The 19,545-nt window shown below is 40.6% G+C and overlaps 1 protein-coding gene across 1 annotated transcript in view; it reads right to left on the reverse strand.

Annotated features, from left to right (window-relative positions):
- The window catches only part of LOC136866683 (protein O-mannosyl-transferase TMTC1), a 1,311,771-nt gene that overhangs the window by 928,523 nt on the left and 363,703 nt on the right, over positions 1–19,545 (reverse strand). Inside the window, exon 5 of the mRNA XM_068226807.1 lies at positions 14,229–14,301. Within this exon, the coding sequence (XP_068082908.1) occupies positions 14,229–14,301 (73 nt within the window). The remainder of the gene's footprint in view (positions 1–14,228; positions 14,302–19,545) is intronic.

Below are 19,545 nucleotides of genomic sequence, written 5' to 3' on the forward strand. Positions count from 1 at the left end.
TTTGGATTACGACAGCTTGTTGAATTTCTGGTCATAGCACCAGCATGTGTGATAAGAACTCAACAGAATATGTACATTTTACTTTTTTAAAAAGGTTTCATTTTTCAGATAAAATGTCTGATTCACTTCAAACTTTCCTGAAAAAATAATGCAGGTGTTTAAAATGTTGCCTCTCTAATTTTTTGAGCAGTGTATATAAGATTTCATTACTGAAATGTACGATCAATAAACAGTCACCCGATATGCATGACGTTCAATAATAAAAAAATTGCCCTCTGATTTGCCGGACTTACACATCACAATAGAATCGATAGACACAGTAACCAACCAAAACGGTCCGGATATTTTTAAATAAATTAATTAACCAGGAATATTTTTTATTTTATTATAAAATGCTTCAAATCTTACCAGAAAATCATACCATCATCATCTTCATTGATTTTTTCCAGTTTACAAGGGTGTCGGCCTCCTTGCATTTTTCTTCCACTTGCGTCCATCCATAGCGCCCCGGGGGCTGAGTTTTGTGAGCCCCACGCTCTCTCTGACCCGGAACAAGCAGGTCGTCCTCGAGGATGGCGACCCTCCCACGTACAGTTGAAAGACAGTCTTTACAGCTGAGGTTTCACTGCTACCGAGTGTATAGTCATAGCATTGTAGGCGAGTCTTTCGTATTTTCACTGTGATTGGACAACCTTGAATACCTTCCGAACATCATCGTTTCTGATAAGGTCTAGTCGGGTCAAGAAGATGGACCATTATAGCATCTTCATTTCAATGGCATGAAGTGCCTCTTCATGTTTCGATGTTGTTGGCCTGCATTCGGCCCCATATAGGGCTACAGGTCTGCCCACTGAGCGATAAACTTTAGATTTTGGGTGCAAGGGAATGTTCTTACAGGCTAAATAGGTGAAATATCGAATTTGTCGTACAAAGGCGATACAAAGATCATTTTAAGCCTCCCAATGCGAAGAATAAAACTTGGTAAGGTCCCCGGGGCCCCCGAAAACTATGCTTTAAGTTCCTAAAACCAACTGTTATGGAGATATTGGCATAAAACTGCCCCGCTCTAGGGATCAGAAGAAGAAATGCCAGCCGTAGCCATGACAACGTCAGATGAAGGATTCTGCAATAGAATACAGGCCTGGTGTTCCAAGTACGCACGTGCGTAAATGTAGACTAGGCCAAGGAGGGATTCTTCAAACATATGACTGTCTGAAAGAAAAAGCAATGTGGTAGGTAAGCCACCCCTAGGGGTGGCGGTGGGGAGAGACTGGCTTGTGAAAATAATCGAAAATAGTGTTGTATAGGGTCGCTGAGTTGAACAGTGAATCTCCAGATTCCATTTAAGTCCAGGTTCAGTCACATCGGCACGGGGGTGACAAAGGGTGAAAAAGGAAATATCTGAAATGACCGGGCATACGGATGAATGTGTATCATGTTCCAGCATAGCTCTCAACCAAACATAGTACACATATGGCTTACTATCTGAACAAATTACTGTGGGGTCAGAACTCCCCTAACACCGTGACACTCTGGATGCCGTTTAAGCCACAGTTCAGGCCCAGTCGGGTTGGAGATTAGGAAGGGGTGAAAAATAATGTCCAAAATGGCCCACATTATGGATGTATGTTATATACCAGCATAGCTGTCAACTAAACTTGATGAACGCATGACTTACTATACTATCTGGAAAAACAATATTACGGTGTAAGACACCCCTAGCACCTCTAGCGGAGGGGATGACATTAAAACCACGAATGTCACTGTGGAAAAAACATGTCCGAGATTATGGATGTATGGATGTTCCAGAAAACCTCTCAACTAAAACTTAAAATTATTGTTATAACTCTTAAACTAAAAGAAACTCTTAAAATAATCACTCAACGTCAGAATAAAGAAATTCCAAAAATTCGCTTCACACACAATTAACATGTAATAAAATACCTAAAAGTAAATAATAAATCAACTGCCTGGGCTGCGCAGTGTAATAGTATCGCTAGTATATATATATATATATATATATATATATATTAAACGATATGAAATTTGGAGCATGGAATATAAGATTTAAGCGCTATAAACGAGGACAGGTTATACTGGAAAGTAGTGGTTGTATCGATACGGATTATTCTTTAGTTTATGATGATAATTTAATTTAATTTATTTCTATTTAATGGCTTGTGGCCTCCGAAGAGGCCTAGTGCAAGTCTTTCGAGTTGACGCCGCATAGGTGACCTGCGCGTCTGTGGGGATAGGGCCCTGTGTATGGTGAATTCTATTGCTGAAGATGGCACACACTTCCAGCCCCTCTGGGTTAAAGTCCTGATCCGGCCGGGAATCGAACCCAGGAACCCGTGGGCCAAAGGCCAGCACACTAACTATTTAGCCCGTGGAGCCGGAAATGTTGATGATTAATGGTGGTTCTTGTTTGGGTAATCAGTCCATAGAGTGGTCTGATATAGCTCTCCATGTCACCCTTTCATTGCTACATAACTATTATATCCTATGTAAATCTACTCTAATATATTTGTCATATTCATACCTTGGTCTACCCCTACCGTTCTTACCATGCACTCTTCTCTCAATAACCAACTGAAAAAGTCCTACGTGTCTTAAGACATGTCCTATCATACTATCTCTTCCTCAGTTCAACATTCACAAAATCGTTCTCCTTTCACCAGTTCGATTCAGTATCTCTTCATTCGTGACTAGATATACACATCTCACCTTAAGCATTTTTCTTTAACACCACATTTCAAAAGCTTCTCTCTTCGTTTCTGAGCTAATTATTGTTCATGTTTCATTTCCATACAATGCCACGCTCTAGACGAAAGTCTTGAAAAACATAATTTTAATTCCTATATCAATGTTAGAATTGAGCAAATTTCTTAAGACATGCCTTTCTTGCTTGTGCTAGTCTGCATTTTATGTTCTCCTTTTATCTGACACCATTCGTTATTCTACCACCACAATAACAATATTAATCTACTTCTATTTAATTTATTTTCCGGGTTGAACCGTGTTGTACTTGTACGCATATCACGTACAGTTTGCCGACGTTTCGAATACATTGCTGTATTCATTGTCAAGGCGACTGAAATACCCCTACTCGATCCGAGGTAATCAGTCTCCCAGGCAGAGTTACACTACTAGAGTGGCCTTGATCTTGGCCTTTTATATCCTAGCCTTTCTGGCTGGCGTAAGCCCTGGCTGTCTCGCGAGGCTTCTGGAAAGTTTATGTCACAGCCAGGTAGTGGGGGCTTGCCCGCGCTGTTATGTAATGGGGTTGCGGCCCGTGTGTTTATGTTGTGGTCTGTATGTCTTAAACTATGAATGATGGCCATCCAAGAATTACTGATTTTGTATCCTTCTTCTAAATTTATGTTATTCGGATGTTTCTTGATTTCGATAGCCTCGCGGATTTTTCTTTCCAGATTCCAAGGGATAGCTGCTAGGATCTTGGTCTTGTCAAATGATATTCCGTGCCTAGTTTCGTAGGAATGCTTGGCTACTGCTGAAATATCTGTGTTTTGGTTCTTGGTGTGACGGATATGTTCTTTTAGGCGGGTGGAGATCAGACGTTTTGTCTCACCTACATAACAAGCTCCGCAGCTACATTCAATGTGATACACTCCAGGGGCCTGTAATTCTATTGTGTCTTTTACTGGTGGTAGATAACGGGCTAGCTTACGGTGAGGTTTATAGATAGTTTTTATGTTGTATTTGTCCAGTATCTTGCCGATCCTGTCTGTAGTGTTTTTAATGTATGGCAGTATCGCTGTTTTCTGGCGGGTCAGTTCTTCTTTCCCGTTGTTTTCTCCTGCGATGGTCTTTTCTTTCTTCTCTTCTCGCTCGCTCAATAACATCCAACGAGTCCTTAAAAAATCAGAAGAGAAATCAGAAGCCTCGCGAGACAGCCAGGGCTTACGCCAGCCAGATAGGCTAGGATATAAAAGGCCAAGATCAAGGCCACTCTAGTAGTGTAACTCTGCCTGGGAGACTGATTACCTCGGATCGAGTAGGGGTATTTCAGTCGCCTTGACAATGAATACTGCAATGTATTCGAAACGTCGGCAAACTGTACGTGATATGCGTACAAGTACAACACGGTTCAACCCGGAAAATAAATTAAATAATTCTTCACACCGTGGAAGCTTCACCTCTAAGATATTAATATACTTCCTTTAAGACTTATTTTCCTAATCTTATCTCTCCTGCATCACCTGGTTTCTTTCGACGGCAGTCCATTACTTTTGTTTCGGATTAATTTATATCCATCTTGTACTTCATCTCCAAGACTGTTTCCATACCATTAAAATATTTCTCCAGATCTTCTGTGGACTGGATCGCTGCTTCTTTCTTATAGCCCTCGGTACTTATCACTGCAGACTGATTTTTGTACACATTGTGGATAATCTTCTTTCTCGGTATCTGATCCCGATTACCTTCAGAACCTCAAATCAACATTTTCAAATACCTTTTCTAGATCTACGAATCCCATGTACGTGGCCTTGCCTTTCTTAATTCGATCCCCTATGATCAGATGCAAGTCAGGATTCCTTCACGTTTTCCTACATTTCCTCTGAAACAAAACTGATCTCCTAACTCAGCTTAAACTTGCATTCTTTACAGAAGAATGAAAAGAAAAGTCGACCTTCAAATCTTTGTAACTATAAATAATATCTAAATGTTTAATGAACGGTTTAAAGGTGAAGGCTAAAATATTTTAATATAATTGGCAACACCATCGAGATTGTGGCGACGCAGTAAAACTAGTATAGTTCGTGACCATGTGGTGCTAGATTGTTGTGAGTGGTATGATTAGTGGTACGCCTCGTAAAATTATATCATAAGAGCTACCATTGGTCAACATAACTTCGTGACTATGTCAGTTGAAAATTGCGCTGAATTTGCTGAATATCTGAATATCTTCGGTGTACATTGATCAGAAATCACCGTACACTCGTTCAAGGAGATAAAAGAAAATATGAGAAATCGAGTAAACTACATCAAAACGTGCCAAGGATTACCAGCAGAAGAATAAAGAGAATGCGTTCGCGCAGCAGGGCGTACAGCCCAGCACATCCACCGCGCCATTGGAACTTATGAACTAGAAATCTGCTGTAGATAACGAAACAATACCCGAGAACCTTTCTAGGATTATTCCTAAGCACCAGTAGCGCGTGAAGCATAACCAGGCCCGAGTGAGGAGACGCATCGGGCAGCTGAGTTTGACAGGATTTGGGAATCTACCACTAAGGATTTCGGTGTGGTGTGTTGTTTTGTGGTCTGTTGTGCACAAGGATTATTGTTACATTTAATTCGATATACGCATGTCAAGAAGATTTATTCAACGCCATGAACCTTATGATTTGCCACCGACACGGCGTGTCAGTTTTTAAAAATATTGAGTCCGAACTCATCGAAGTTTCAATGACATGGGTGTGCTTCCATGGCTCGACACATTTTTTTCGATGTCTGATCGTCTAGGTAAAACTTTCAAGTAGGGGCCTGGCTCTGATTTCAACTTATTGTGGTATTTACAATTTCGGTTCATGATGGATAAAAACCGCAGTCCGACTCGTTGAGTGAATAGTCAGCGTATTGGCCTTCAGTTCGGAGGGTCCCAGCTTCAATTCTTGGACGGAGCAAGAATATTGAATTTTTAAAATGTGATCTACGTACAGGTCATGAAGGTCCTTGGAGAGGTGGAAGGTAACGGTTTCCACTATCCGAATCTGCGGCACTTGGTGGGGTACTCATTTTTTGTGGAGGTTCAGTGAACCTCAGGCGCATGTACATCTCCGGAAGTGGATATTCCGCTTCTTACTTTTTTAGAATTCGTGGTGAGGAATCGAACTCATGTCCTTCTGGGCAAACCGAGCATCCCTTTACCATCTAGGCCAACCAGCCTCTGAGGATTTTAAATGTGCCCTACTTCTCTTCACATACATACAACACACAACACTTCTAACTACAATAGAAACGTGCTAAATATAAATACATCCAGTCACATAGGTTTGGCGTCAGGCATCTGTCAATAATTATGGGCAAAATCCACATTGAGTATCGACCCCACTAGATTGGCAAAAACCACAGAAGTGAGATACATGAGAACCCGCTCTTGCACGTACATCTTGCAGAAAAAGGTATAAGAAACTTCAGCGATATGGGGATTTATTAAATACTTCCACTTCCTTTGCATTCCTTTTCGCTTTTTTTCATTCTTTCCTGTTTTTTCTCCAAATCTGCTAGCATACGCCTTTCTCACGCGTATTCCCAGGGGTACGCGTACCACAATTTGAGAACCTCTGCTTTATCAAGCTACAGACGTTGTATGATGCTGTCAATAACATCAACAGCATTGTGTTCTCCCGGCTCGAAGTAGGACGTGCTGCGAAATCAGCCTTGTTAATATTTGATACGTTCTCGCACAAAGTAAAAGCCTCCGTGACATTTCTCTTACAATCCGCATAATTTATGAAAACAAACATTCCATTACTGAACAAGTAAAATGCAGTTATATACGCTACAATTTAATAATAAAACTACTTTCCTTCCATATGACTAGAATAAAAGGATTTGTAGTGCAGACGTGAAAAGAGGTATAGTAGATCCATCAGGATGGAACAAGTGACATTCAGTGAATAAAATAGATATGACACACATGGAACGTGAGGCCCCGAGGGTAACGTCAGTTCCTGAAGTTGAAAAGAAGTAAAATAGACAAGTTCGTTTTCAGTTAGAAGCTGTAAAGCTTTCTCACTATAGTTTTGCTTTCTCCTGTCATTTTTTTATTATTTCACCGCTTTGATATTTGATATAAGTTACAAAGACTACTCGTTTTTATTATTAATGGCGTCTGTTATGTGTTGTAAAAATTCCCCACGATTGTACAGGGTGGTCTGAAATAACGTGAATCGGGTATATTTGCGTTAGAGGCTTGGTCATACTGATATACAGGATGACCCAAAAGTCAGTTAACATTTGACGAGGCAATATTTCACGGTATATTGGAGGTAGAGAGGTAATAATTGACGCACATGCTTGACATGACATGGGATTTTATGCACAAAAATATGGCGAACATATGGCGATGGACAGCAACACGTCATTGTTTCCGCATGTACGGTATAAAAGAAGCTGTCGTGAGAGAAGGCTTCGGATGCGCCTACAATTGCGTATGTCATGGTTGGCCTTTCTGGTCCCCTGACCTCATTCCGTGTGATTATTGGTTGTGGGATTACCTGAAGTCGGAATTCTACTGCGATCTTCAGACCTCATTAGGGATGCTAAAAACAACAACCGATGGCAACTTCTCGGTCGACGGATGCAGAGTGGGTCTCGGCGTACAACTGGCCACGGCTGGTCCGTGGTTCGACAGAACTGCACTCCGACCATCCAGCCGAGCAGAGGAGGGGTAGCTACGACTCTACCGTGGCTCTACGCCTCTGTATCGGGAGATGGAGAGGGGCTGGTCCCCACCCTCAGCTGTCCTGAGAATGGTTTTCGGTAGTTATCCATTCTCGTGCACTAAGACGAATGCCGGGATAGTTCCTAGTATACGCCCGGCCGCCAGCCTCCTCATCTCTTCCGAGCATCTCCTTCACCGTATCAAATCTCCCTGGCCTGAGAGATGGCGTTACCGTTTGTGAGGCCCGCCGTCCCCTTCAGGGATGGAATGAAAACGTTTTGGTAATAATAGTAGTAGTAGTAGGCAACTTCTCACCATACCTGTTCACAACATTGTCCCTGAAGATACTGTTGATGAATGAAGGCCGACATATTGAGCATATGTTATAAAGAACATCGTCTTTGCTAAACCTTCATTGTTACACTAATTATTACTTGTGTATCATATGAAGTGCAATATATTGGTCATTTTGTGTACTTTATTTTGGTGTCAATAAAACCCCATGTCATGCCAATCATGTGTGTCAATTATCACCTCTCTACCTCTAACATTCCGTGAAGTATTGCCTCGTCAAACGTTAACAGACTTTTGTGTCATCCAGTACAATTTGAAAGAAATAATTCGGTATCTCATACCATTGTCTTTTTATCAGCTGCCGAAGTTAGCCAATCAGAGAGTTTTGCGGGTGAATTCAAATGTGCTTTGCGTCGCGGTGTTGCTAAAACTGGAGGTGGCCTAAGACCGGCTTGAGAGCACCAATCGAAGAAATAAAACGCCATGGGAGGGATTTGTACACGAGTTTAAGTTTGTCGCTTAACAAGTTTGTAGTTAGCTTGTTGAGTTATTAAGCTAGGTCCTCACAGGTCCTCCACGAGTCTGAGTATATATCTTATTCCAAATGAAACGAAGATGTCCTAGTTTGTATTTATCAATCGACTAACACTTATTACATTTGAAGTTTTAAAGTATATTTACAAGTTCTGAGGCCTGACGCCTAACAGCCAACTCAATCAGTTGGTAGTTCTTAAGATACTACACTGCAAAAGACCTTTTCCGTTTGGAGTCCAGGGTTTTATATCATTTAGGGCAGTCACGTGTCAATCTCTCTGGGTGGGATACATTGCCTTCATACTGGTTGATTACCAGGGAAGAGGGGGATATGTGTAGCAAACAGTTAGGAGTTTAGGAAGGGGTTTCTGATAGCACCAGTGAGTGGGGCACATACGTCACGGAAAGGTTTGGGCTGATTCTGCCAAGCCTGAGGATATGTGTCATCCTGGACTCTGAGTTGTTATTGAAAAGTTACTCACATCTTGACTCAACAGTATTGGTCACTAGTTTACCTAAGGTCTGTTGAAACTGCTTGACACTCATACAGTATGCCAGCAACAGTAATAATAATAAAAGTAGCTTTTAGAAGCCGAATCCACTAGTATTAATGGGTGAGGGTTCTATTCCTGGCGAGGGATATAACTCACGGACCGCCGAGGTGACAGCATGGTGCCTTAGCAAGAACGCTACGCTATAACCGGCTGGAACCCACGGTGTGTTTGTGTTTGATGCTGATTTTTCGTCATGGCTCTCAAGAGGGTCTAAGCCACTTGCAGATTTAGCAAATCCCATTTGAATTCGCCTGCGAAGCGATGTGATTGGCTAAATTCAGCAGCTGATAAAATGACAATGGTGTGAGGTATTGTGACCGTGAGGCCACAAATGAGTGAACAGGTGTTGGTGCGGCTTGTGTTCGCTTGTCGGCGAGATGGGGTGCGCGCGACCTTGGACAAGGGCGAGAACGAGTTTTTTTTTGTGCAGAGAGCGGCCGGCTGGCTAACGGAATAAAAATAAAAAATGAAGGTTGGCGAGTGAAAGAAGGAGGCCAGCGCGTGTCACCTGTAATTGCGAGGAACGATATGAATGAAATATTCGTAATATCTTCGGTGGCGACGTGCATAATTACGGAAGGCTCAAGGGTTAAAGTAAAATAAACTGGATAAAAGAATAGCACATTTGGAGGATATAAATTAAAAACTGAAATTTTGAAATAATTTGCACGACCTTGTGGCTAAAATGGTGATGAAGTTGTAGATTCGTACAGTAGAAGAATTTAGTTCCTAAATTGACTTTACTTCCGTGCATGTGCACCAGACATGATATTTAAGTCATGTGATACGAATACTCATTCTCACACACTGGCGTGTTCCTGGACTATCACCTTCAGTCGCTCAGCGTGGAACGTCGTGAATACTGGCTTCACTCCTGTGCTCTACACGTCTGAAAATTGGATACAATTTAGAACAGTGCTGTGATCAGACGTCGAATGTGCAGATATTAATCCCTTAAGTACGTGTCATTTCCAAAATACAGTTACGTGTGTGTTTGGAGCCTACTCTAAAGCATTTTGTGTAAGTTTCAGCTTTCTTACGAGTGGACGCGGAAGACGTGGACGTGAATATTTCCAGAAGAGGACGGAATCTCACATCATGGATTACCAGTGCTTCACCATGAAGTTCTAAACCTTTGACCATCGTTGGCGGCGTCGGGATGCAGATTCTTTCGTCCTGGCATGGCTGATTGAGAACCCAGACTTCCAGACATGAAGATTTCTCTATAAGTTAAGTCGATTACGTCTCATTTATATCTGTTCTATGTAGTTTTGTTCTATTCTTTCTTTCTTCTTAGTAAGCTATTTTGACACATTTTATGGTTGTTTATTTGCTCGAATACGTCGTAAAACTGACACATGTGATTACTTAATGACCATGTGGCCATGGATTTGACAGTGAGGGTTCTGATAGAGTTATCCATGTGTTATCGACACCATCTTTGCTTATTGAGTAAATTTCGTCACGAATATGAATTAATTTATGTCCGATGGATTTAATGGTAGGATATTTCGTCCACATTTTCTATATTTTCCTTGTATTGGAACTTCTACTTGTACCTCGTGTCTGAGACAACGTGTCATCGGGATATTGAGTCCGAATTCTATGTACGAATTTAATGTGAACATGTGCATTGGGAGCATGTGATAATTAGTTGGAGTAATTAATCATCGAGACACTTTTAAGTGGATATTATGTATTTGTAGGACGATGGTAGGTCCTGATATTTCACGGCTACACATATTTGAGATTAGGATGCGACAAGTTAGGGTCGTCATTGGGGTACACTGTACGTGTAGAGTATATGGAATAATTGTGCATGGCACAAATCTTCGTGAAACTGAGTTTTTCACATGTTAATGGATTATTCGCGATAAATGCAGTGTAGCCTAATATTGGTGTCTTCAGATGAAGAAAATGAAAGTCCATGTTAATCGATGTACTTTTTAATTCGTGGGAATATCCCAAATTTTCTCAAGTAATCCAGTAATTTCAAGCTCAAGGTACAGATGAATGTTCGAGAAGGCCTTAGGTCTAAAGAACAGGTCTTCGACGAAATATCTAAATAATATCTGATTCGTGACTATATCAGCTCATTCGTTGATGCAATTTTTCGCTCTCATGTGATAACTCAATCTTGCTGTAACTCAATAAATTCGTTAACAGGAGAGTAATACGGTTGATCGACACTCGTCGACATGTACATAGTGTAGATATTTTCTTCTTGGTACTTACAGTCTTCTTGACAATTTCCGTAGTTAGCTGTAGAAGTAGTAATTTGTTAGTATTTAGAGGATTATTTTTTATGTGTTCTGTTCTGAAATATGTGACACTGATATTATCGATTGATAGTGGACAGGATTTCCACATGGATGGTATTCTCCCCATTTACTTACGTTTGCAAGCCCAGAAGGCGTTTTATTTTGTTTAATTGTTGGTCAAATACTTAACGTTCAGTATAATTCTCACGGAAAGAGATGTGAGACGACGTGAACAGGTATATCCGACGTCTCGGATTAACTTAGAGAAAACCAAGGCAAATTCAACTTTTCATTTTATTGTTAAGACAACGACTGTAAATTTTATTTTTGCTATGAGTGTTAACTTTTGAATCTTGGATATTTCTTTATTATACTCGTTCTTACAATTACTGCATTTTTTCCAGATTATCGATGAAGGCTTGGCCCAGACCTCATTTTTTCTGAATGAAAATTTTAATTCAACTTTAAACAAATAACTTAATAACTTTAAAGACGATAAAAAAAAATTTTTCACAATGTAGATACTCTGTTAGAATGTTAGAGAAATAACTGTCGTGTACCATCCCATTTGTTTGCACATAGGTTTGTTACATCAAGAGCCATATAAAATTCCATAACGTAACGATCATAATCATAATCACAGATTTCAGGATGGCCAATACTGCATTTAATTAAATAAAAGTGTCACATTTGTTCTATACTTGGAACGTGCTTATTTGATGAACCCTATGATAATCCTGCCACATTCATTTATTTTATAAGCCTACAGCCACCGAACTGAGAACCCCTGGGGTGTCTCGTGTTCGCAGACTGACTATGACGGGCACAGTATAGAATTCCTTTTCTTAAAATTATTTATCAGTATGACCAACATTCTAACGCTCACGTTGTTTCCGACCATCTGGTATACATTACATATATAGGCCTACTCCGTAAAGACCTTGGAGCAGTAGAAAGTGAAAGTGATCAGCATTTAGGGCTGACGCTCATATGGCGGATTCCTCATCAGTTGTGTTACCTACTCCTTCTTAATATGATTTTGAAGAAATTGGAAATTTATCGAACATTTCTCTCGGTAAATTATTCCAATTCCTCTTCTCATAAACAAATATTTGCCTGGATTTCCCCTTTGGAATTCCACCTTAATTTTCTTACTATGATCTTTCCTCCTTTTAAAATCTCAAATCAAGCTTATTCGTCTGCTAATGTAAATCCGCGTCGCCGGACGGACTAGCTCAGATGGTAGAGCGCTGGCCTTCTGAGCTGAAGTTGGCTGGATCAATCCCGCCTCACTGCGGTCTTTTTCGAAGGTGCTTAAATATTTCAGCCTCGTAACGGCATGTACAAGAACTCTCGCGGGACGAACTTTCGGCACCTCGCCGTCCCCGAAAACAGTAAAAGTGGTCAGTGGGCCTTAAAACCAATAACTTTATTATTATTATTATTATTATTATTATTATTATTATTATTATTATTATTATTATTATTATTATTCCACGTCATCTTCCCCCTGACACCTCGGAACATACCACTTGTGTATTATTGGTCTCTAATAGCATTTGCTGACATAACTCTTCCTTATATATCTCGCTGTATATGCTTGAAACTTTCTCAGTTTGTTCAGAGGAATATCTGCAGAAATGGAAGCGTCACAGAATTCCTCAGAAATAGCGAGAAACTCTCACTAGTTAGGAAATTCAGGACTTCATCTGATCTTCACTTTAGTGCTGTCTTGTGCTTTTCACGGATAACGACTTGCTCCACAAGTAAATGTTATCGCGGTATCTACTTTCACCACATAACTGACAAAATAATACTCATCATCCGTAGTGAACCCATTATCACCGTACTGAGACATGGACAGTTTTAATACTTTTGTTTCATTTTGTTTTACTTTTGTCATAATGTCAAGTGGAATGAATTAATCATACTATAAACTTCCCGCAGATCAGACGCCCGAGGATCGTTTCCGCGAATATAATCAACTAAACTGCGGTCTTCAGAACTTTGTACATTACCGAGCTCGATAGCTGCAGTCGCTTAAGTGCGGCCAGTATCCAGTATTCGGGAGATAGTAGGTTCGAACCCCACTGTCGGCAGCCCTGAAAATTGTTTTCCGTGGTTTCCCATTATCACACCAGGCAAATGCTGGGGCTGTACCTTAATTAAGACCACGGCCGCTTCCTTCCCACTCCTAGCCCTTCCCTGTCCCATCGTCGCCATAAGACCTATGTGTGTCAGTGCGACGTAAAGCAACTAGCAAAAAAAAAAAAAAAAAAAAAAAAGGAAAAAAAAACACACACAAAAACCAAACTTTGTATATTCAGGGTAGTCCAGAAAGTCATCTGGGATCAGATATCACAACATTCACTCTCTCATTATTTCCTACTTAAAAGAATACGCTTGAAGATCTAGGAAGGATGAGATATGCACGGCCAGATGGGAAACCCTCAATCCCGACAGATGTCAATTAATGATAAGTCATAAGGTTCTTTCCAGCTTTCGTACGTGGAGGAACTTTCTGGAGATTGAACCTCTCCAATGAGGATCGTTAATCCAGTATGAGGAAAGGCTGCTGTACGATGATAAAACAAACCAGTAGTGAGGGAAATTCATTGCCAGCAAAGTTGCACTAGTGGGTTAAATTCAAGATTTTTAATAATACATCGGAAGTAAAACATTGAAAATTGAACAAAAAATGACATAAAAGGCCAAACAATTCCTTATTAGGCCTGAAATACCCTATAACGCTCCAGAAAAATCATCATAAACTCCATAATTTGTCACAGCACATGTAAATACTAAAATAGTAATACTTCTGGCTTACCAGGAAAAGGTGCAATTTCAACAATATCCTAGCCCAAAAAAGATAGTTTAGAACTCGGATAGTACGTCTGAGTGTTAGGAAAGGAGCTATTCATAGGGTCATTTGTGCTGCAACGGAACTTTCTGGCCCGTGAGGAAAGCAATGATAGATTACTTCACCCGTCATTCTGCCTATTATGCCTCATATTGGTGATGTCGTCGGATTTAGCATTTTTTCTTTAACTACTAGTACATAACCATTCTTGGAGCACTTTGAGGATCCAACCAGCCTTCGGGATGATGACGTAACAAACTGAAGGCAAGGGAGAAACAACGAGTTTTGGCTTTAAATGAGGAAGTACTTACCGACATGAGGATCTTGGCGGCCCTGCGCGCAAACTGCAGCGTCTCCTCATTCCATCGCACTTCCACCAGGCTCCTGCAACAGCCAGGGTCAGACATTAAAGTTTCAAGCAAGTGAGGAGTAGTGATGCTGCCCCAAAAGTGGCAAAGAACGTATTTCTATTATTCATGCTTGAGGGGGGAGCTAGGTTCAACTGCTAGTTGCTGAAAAAATAAAAGAAAGAAGGAATACAGCGGAGAGCACGGACAAGCGCTGATAACCTGTGATATGTCTGCAAGCAATTTGGTAAGATTTTAAAACAGGAAAGAGATAAACCGAGCAAAAAGTTTGCCGCGAACAAATAACCGAGAGGTTGATTCATTTGCAGTAAATACCGTACATTACTGTATCATTTATTAATTGTAGACTACAATCATTTTAGAACTGACTCCCATATTCTTTTAATCAACAAAACTTACTTTTTGACATCTCCACCCGATCATTAATAATTTCATTACTCCGTAAAAATTAAGGAAATATGGTAGTAGGCCTCGAAGAATGATATAACAACAACAACAACAAGAAATGGACATTGAATAATAAATTATGAACAATGTGTATCATTTTCATGTATATATATAAAATAAGAGTTTTGTCTGTACATTGCTCAAAATTTGAAAATAATGGTATTTCTGTATCAGTCATGTCCATAGGAAGAAGGAAATGCATTTTTTAATTTTCCGTAATTTCTGTCTTTCTGTCTGTCTGTCTGTCTGTCTGTCTGTCTGTCTGTCTGTCTGTCTGTATGTATGTATGTATGAATACGCATCACGAGAAAACGGCTGAAGAGAATTTAATGAAAATCGGTATGTAAAGTCCGGGAATAAGTCGCTACAATCTAGGCCATAAATAATCTTTTTCACGCTGAGAGAAATGGTAGTTTAGGGGAAGGCCTAAAATTTAATTCTCAAATATTTATATTATTAGTGGTCTATCTTAATGAAAACCGGTATGTAAAGTTCTAAAATAATTTGCTACAATATACACTATAAATAATCTTATTCACTCTGAAAGAAATGGTAGTTTATGGGAAGGCCTAAAATTTTATTTGCAAATATTTGTGTTATTAGTGGTCTTATGGACAATTACTATATAAATAAAGTTACATAGTATTAAATTTCCGATCATTTATGTCTTATACATTTTGACCGTATCGGCTATGATAATGGAGATATTTATGAATATGGATTTTTGTTGCTAAGATCATATCAGCGCCGTCACGAGAAAATGGGTAAACAAAATTTAATGAAAATCGGTATGTAAAGTCGGGGATTAAGGAACTACAGTCTACGCTATAATTAATTTTATAAGACGGCCTTATATTACAGAGTCGAAAGAAAACTGAATGTGAAGGACTACAATACAGAAAGCTCACATCATTGATCAACAATAACATTACATTGGCCATTGTTTGTTGTGATTTGCTTTGTGTTGCCATTCATCTCCGATAGATGGGATTACTACCGTATACCGAGTTTTTTAAAATTTGCTCTACGTCGCGCCGACACAGATAGGACTCATGGCGACGATGGGATAGGAAAGGGCTAGGAGTGAGAAGGAAGCAGCTCCTACGTTAATTACGTTACAGCCCCAGCATTTTCCTGGTGTGAAAATTGGAGACCACGGAAAACTATCTTCAGGGCTGTAGACAGTGGAGTTCGAACCCACTACCTCCCGGATCCAAGTTCACGGCTATGCGCCCCTAACTGCACAGCCAACTAACCCGGTCGTACCGAGTATAACAGCCTGCCTGAAAATTGGCGGGAAGTAGCTGGGTAATTAGATAAACTTCTGATACCACTGATACGTAACAAACTGGTTCATCATAGCATTCGAGCTATTCAATTCCTACTCTGAGGCACTGATTGGAATGAGCAGTGGGCATATTTAACGGAATAATGACAGAGGAGTGTTCACGGCTGTCTGCGGTCTGGTGATTGCAGCACTGGAACTTTGGATTGTTAAATCGGCACCGTAGTACTGTTCGTTAAAAGTGAGAAAATGTGCGGTTTATTAATTTGATCGAGTATTTTATATAACATTGATTTTAATCACTACATTCCTTCTGCCGACTTCAGGTAGGAAAACCACAAAAACAGTCTTTCTGAGAATCCCGTAGCGAAGCACGGGTACATCAGCTAGTAAGGTAATATGTACAGTGTGGTGCCTATTATAGTCTACTGTTTGACAGGGAAGTGAACGTTAATAATGTTTGCTCTAAAAGTTCGGAACTTAAAGAAAAATCACACTCCTTTCCTGAGTTCATTTTACCCGAATCTGAAAAATAATTGTGAGTGACATGTACATGATCCTGTTTAAAGCATTTTGATGTTGCATATAAATGCATATTTCGGCCATTTTAGTTTTGATCACATTTTGGCAATTTTAGTGATATATGGTCATATTGGTTTATAATGTCAGCATTTTTGTTTAAATTGAGGAGTCGTTAACAAGGTAAGTGTTACCTCTGTCGAGTTTCGAGCACAAGATTTCCAAATAGTATAGTAGATACATATACTCCCATACTCTGATTTTTGACACACTTTTATTGGGTAGTTATTCTTACGCTTTAATGATGATGAATAATACAACGAAATATGCAGGAAAGCATTATACCATGTTCTACAAATACTGCGATTAAGTAAAACTCTTCAGGCAGTCATTAGTACGCCAGTTGTCATACATAAAATAAAAGCAATAATTCCAGTGCCGCCTCAAAAATATTCGGCCACTGTACACAAAGCAACAAAAACTCACATAATTCATAACCCTGTTATACGTTCAGTAGTTTGTAGGTCCACCTTGATGTTTTATGACCTCTTCCAGTCAGTTCGGCATACTGACGATAACTTTCTTGATATAATCAGCGCTTAACGCCGCCTTTTTTTTTTTTTTTTTTTTTTTTTTGTAGCAGTCTCCTCTTCAAGTCTGTGAGGGAACTTGGCGGCCGCAATTGAAGAGCTGCCTTCATTTCACTTCACACTTTCTCGATGGGGTTCACGTCGGGTGATTGTGGTGGAATCTCTAAAAACTTCGGGCAGTTGTACAGCAGCCACTCCGTGACAAGTTACGTCTTGTGCCTGGGGTCGTTATCTTGGTGTCCGGCTCCATGGGTAAATGGTTAGGGTGCTGGCCTTTGGTCACAGGGGTCCCGGGTTCGATTCCAGGCAGGGTCGGGAATTTTGACCATCATTGGTTAATTTCCTTGGCACGGGGGCTGGCTGTATGTGTTGTTTTCGTCATCATTTCATCTTCATCACGACGCGCAGGTCGCCTACGGGAGTTAAATCCAAAGACCTGCACCTGGCGAGCCGAACCCGTCCTGGGATCTCTCGGCACTAAAAGCCATACGCCATTTCATTTTCTTGGTAGAACTTGAAAGCCTGCTGTGTACCCAGTTGTTCCGCAGATTGTCGCAAATTGTTTTCGAGGATAGCCAAATATCCCTCTTTTGTCAAAATATGTGCACCAATCCCGTTCGTTGCAACACATCGCCACACCATTGCACTTCCTCCACTATATTTTACAATTGCTTGTTTCCAGTTCCTCGTGAAGTTTATGCCACATCAATTGTTTTCCATCAGACCCAAAGACGTTGAACTTCGACTCATCAACAAATAGCGCATCCTCTCACCAAGCACTGGTTTTTCTTACGTAGGTTTTGCGAACTCTAGCCGCTTCTTTTTATTTACCGCACTAATGTATGGTTTCCTCCTATTTCTTCTCCCAAAGAACTCATTCCTTCGCAGTGCTCTTTGCACGGTTCTTAGTACCCACTTTCTTTCCATACTACTCTAAAACAGCTGCTGCCAATTTACGAGCACTAATTTTCGGATTTCGTTTCACATTCCGAAGCACAAACCGCTCCTCTCGTTCTGTCAGACTTCTTGGTCTGCCTGTCCGGGGAACTGAATCAATTCTGTCTTCATATTTGAATCGTCTGATTATATCTTCAACTATTATTCTGCTTATGTTAAACATCTGCGATATCTTTCTATGCCATTTACCTCGACCATGATGTAATATTATCACTAGCTGGCGTTCTCCAAATATGGTATAGTGTTGTCTTGTGCACCCCATTTGATAGACCAGTCCGCAACACTGCAGAAAATGACATCGGCACGACGTGTTTTGCGGCATCGCACTACTGAACTGAACGTTTTGCAACGCTATGTGCCCTGTCACCGTCAACGAACACGACGGCAATCCCGGCCTTTGCGGGTGACCGAATATATTTGAGGCGTGTCCCATCACCCATCTGCGCAATGCCCTTTCTTTTACAGCATACTGTACATCAATGCTCCGTGATTCCTCTTCGGCATAAGCAACTACATGTAATTCCGTTACTTAGACACATTTGGTTTCACATTCTGCTCATTGTTGCGCTATTGTCAACACTTCTTCGCGGATTTTAGCAGTGGCCGAATATTTATGGAAGTGACTATATTTTTCTTCCCTTTCCACCAACAGACAGGTAGCAGGTTTAGAAGACCTAATTCCAAGGGTTCTTGGACATTTCGTACCATGGACATTTCGTACCACCGGACATTTCGTACCACTTGACCGTCTGATTACCTGCGAAGTCTCAGCCGACGACTTTAAAATATTTAGGAGAGGACATTCCGTACCACTTGAAAGAGTGGGAAATATTGCGAAGTAAAAACTACTGGTGTTAACCTTCCGTCGAGTACAACTGATCTGACTAGCACACGGGTTAATTCTCATCTCGTATTGTCATTCGCGTGGGGGGGCTATATAGAGCTACTTCCACCTTTCAGTAGTATCCTATTTCCTCGTGACCTTCAAGCCCATATCGGCCAGTTCATCAGAATCTTTCATTTTACCTACTTGATAATGAAATAATCCAGGAGTTTATAAATATTCACAATAATGGTTATATTATCCATCCTGATGCTCGTCAGGCACATTGCGCCAGAACACGATGTGTATTTCTATTGCATTGTTTTGTTTCAGGGTTTATACTTAAAACAATTCGACTTTCTTGTGTTAATAGGGCCTATTTACGTTAACATAAGTGATAAGTATAGTCCGACTCGTTGGCTGAATGGTCAGCGTACTGGCCTTCGGTTCAGAGGGTCTCGGGTTCGATGCCCGGCCGGGTCGGGGATTTTAATCGCTTCTGATTAAGTCTTCTGACTCGGGGACTGTGTGTATATGTCCGTCCCAACACTATCCTCCTCACATTCAGACAACATACCACACTACCAACCACCACAGAAACACGCAATACTGATTACATCCCTCCATATAGGATTGGCG

The sequence above is a fragment of the Anabrus simplex genome, chromosome 3 (genome assembly GCF_040414725.1).
Source record: "Anabrus simplex isolate iqAnaSimp1 chromosome 3, ASM4041472v1, whole genome shotgun sequence".
Classification (NCBI taxonomy): domain Eukaryota; kingdom Metazoa; phylum Arthropoda; class Insecta; order Orthoptera; family Tettigoniidae; genus Anabrus; species Anabrus simplex.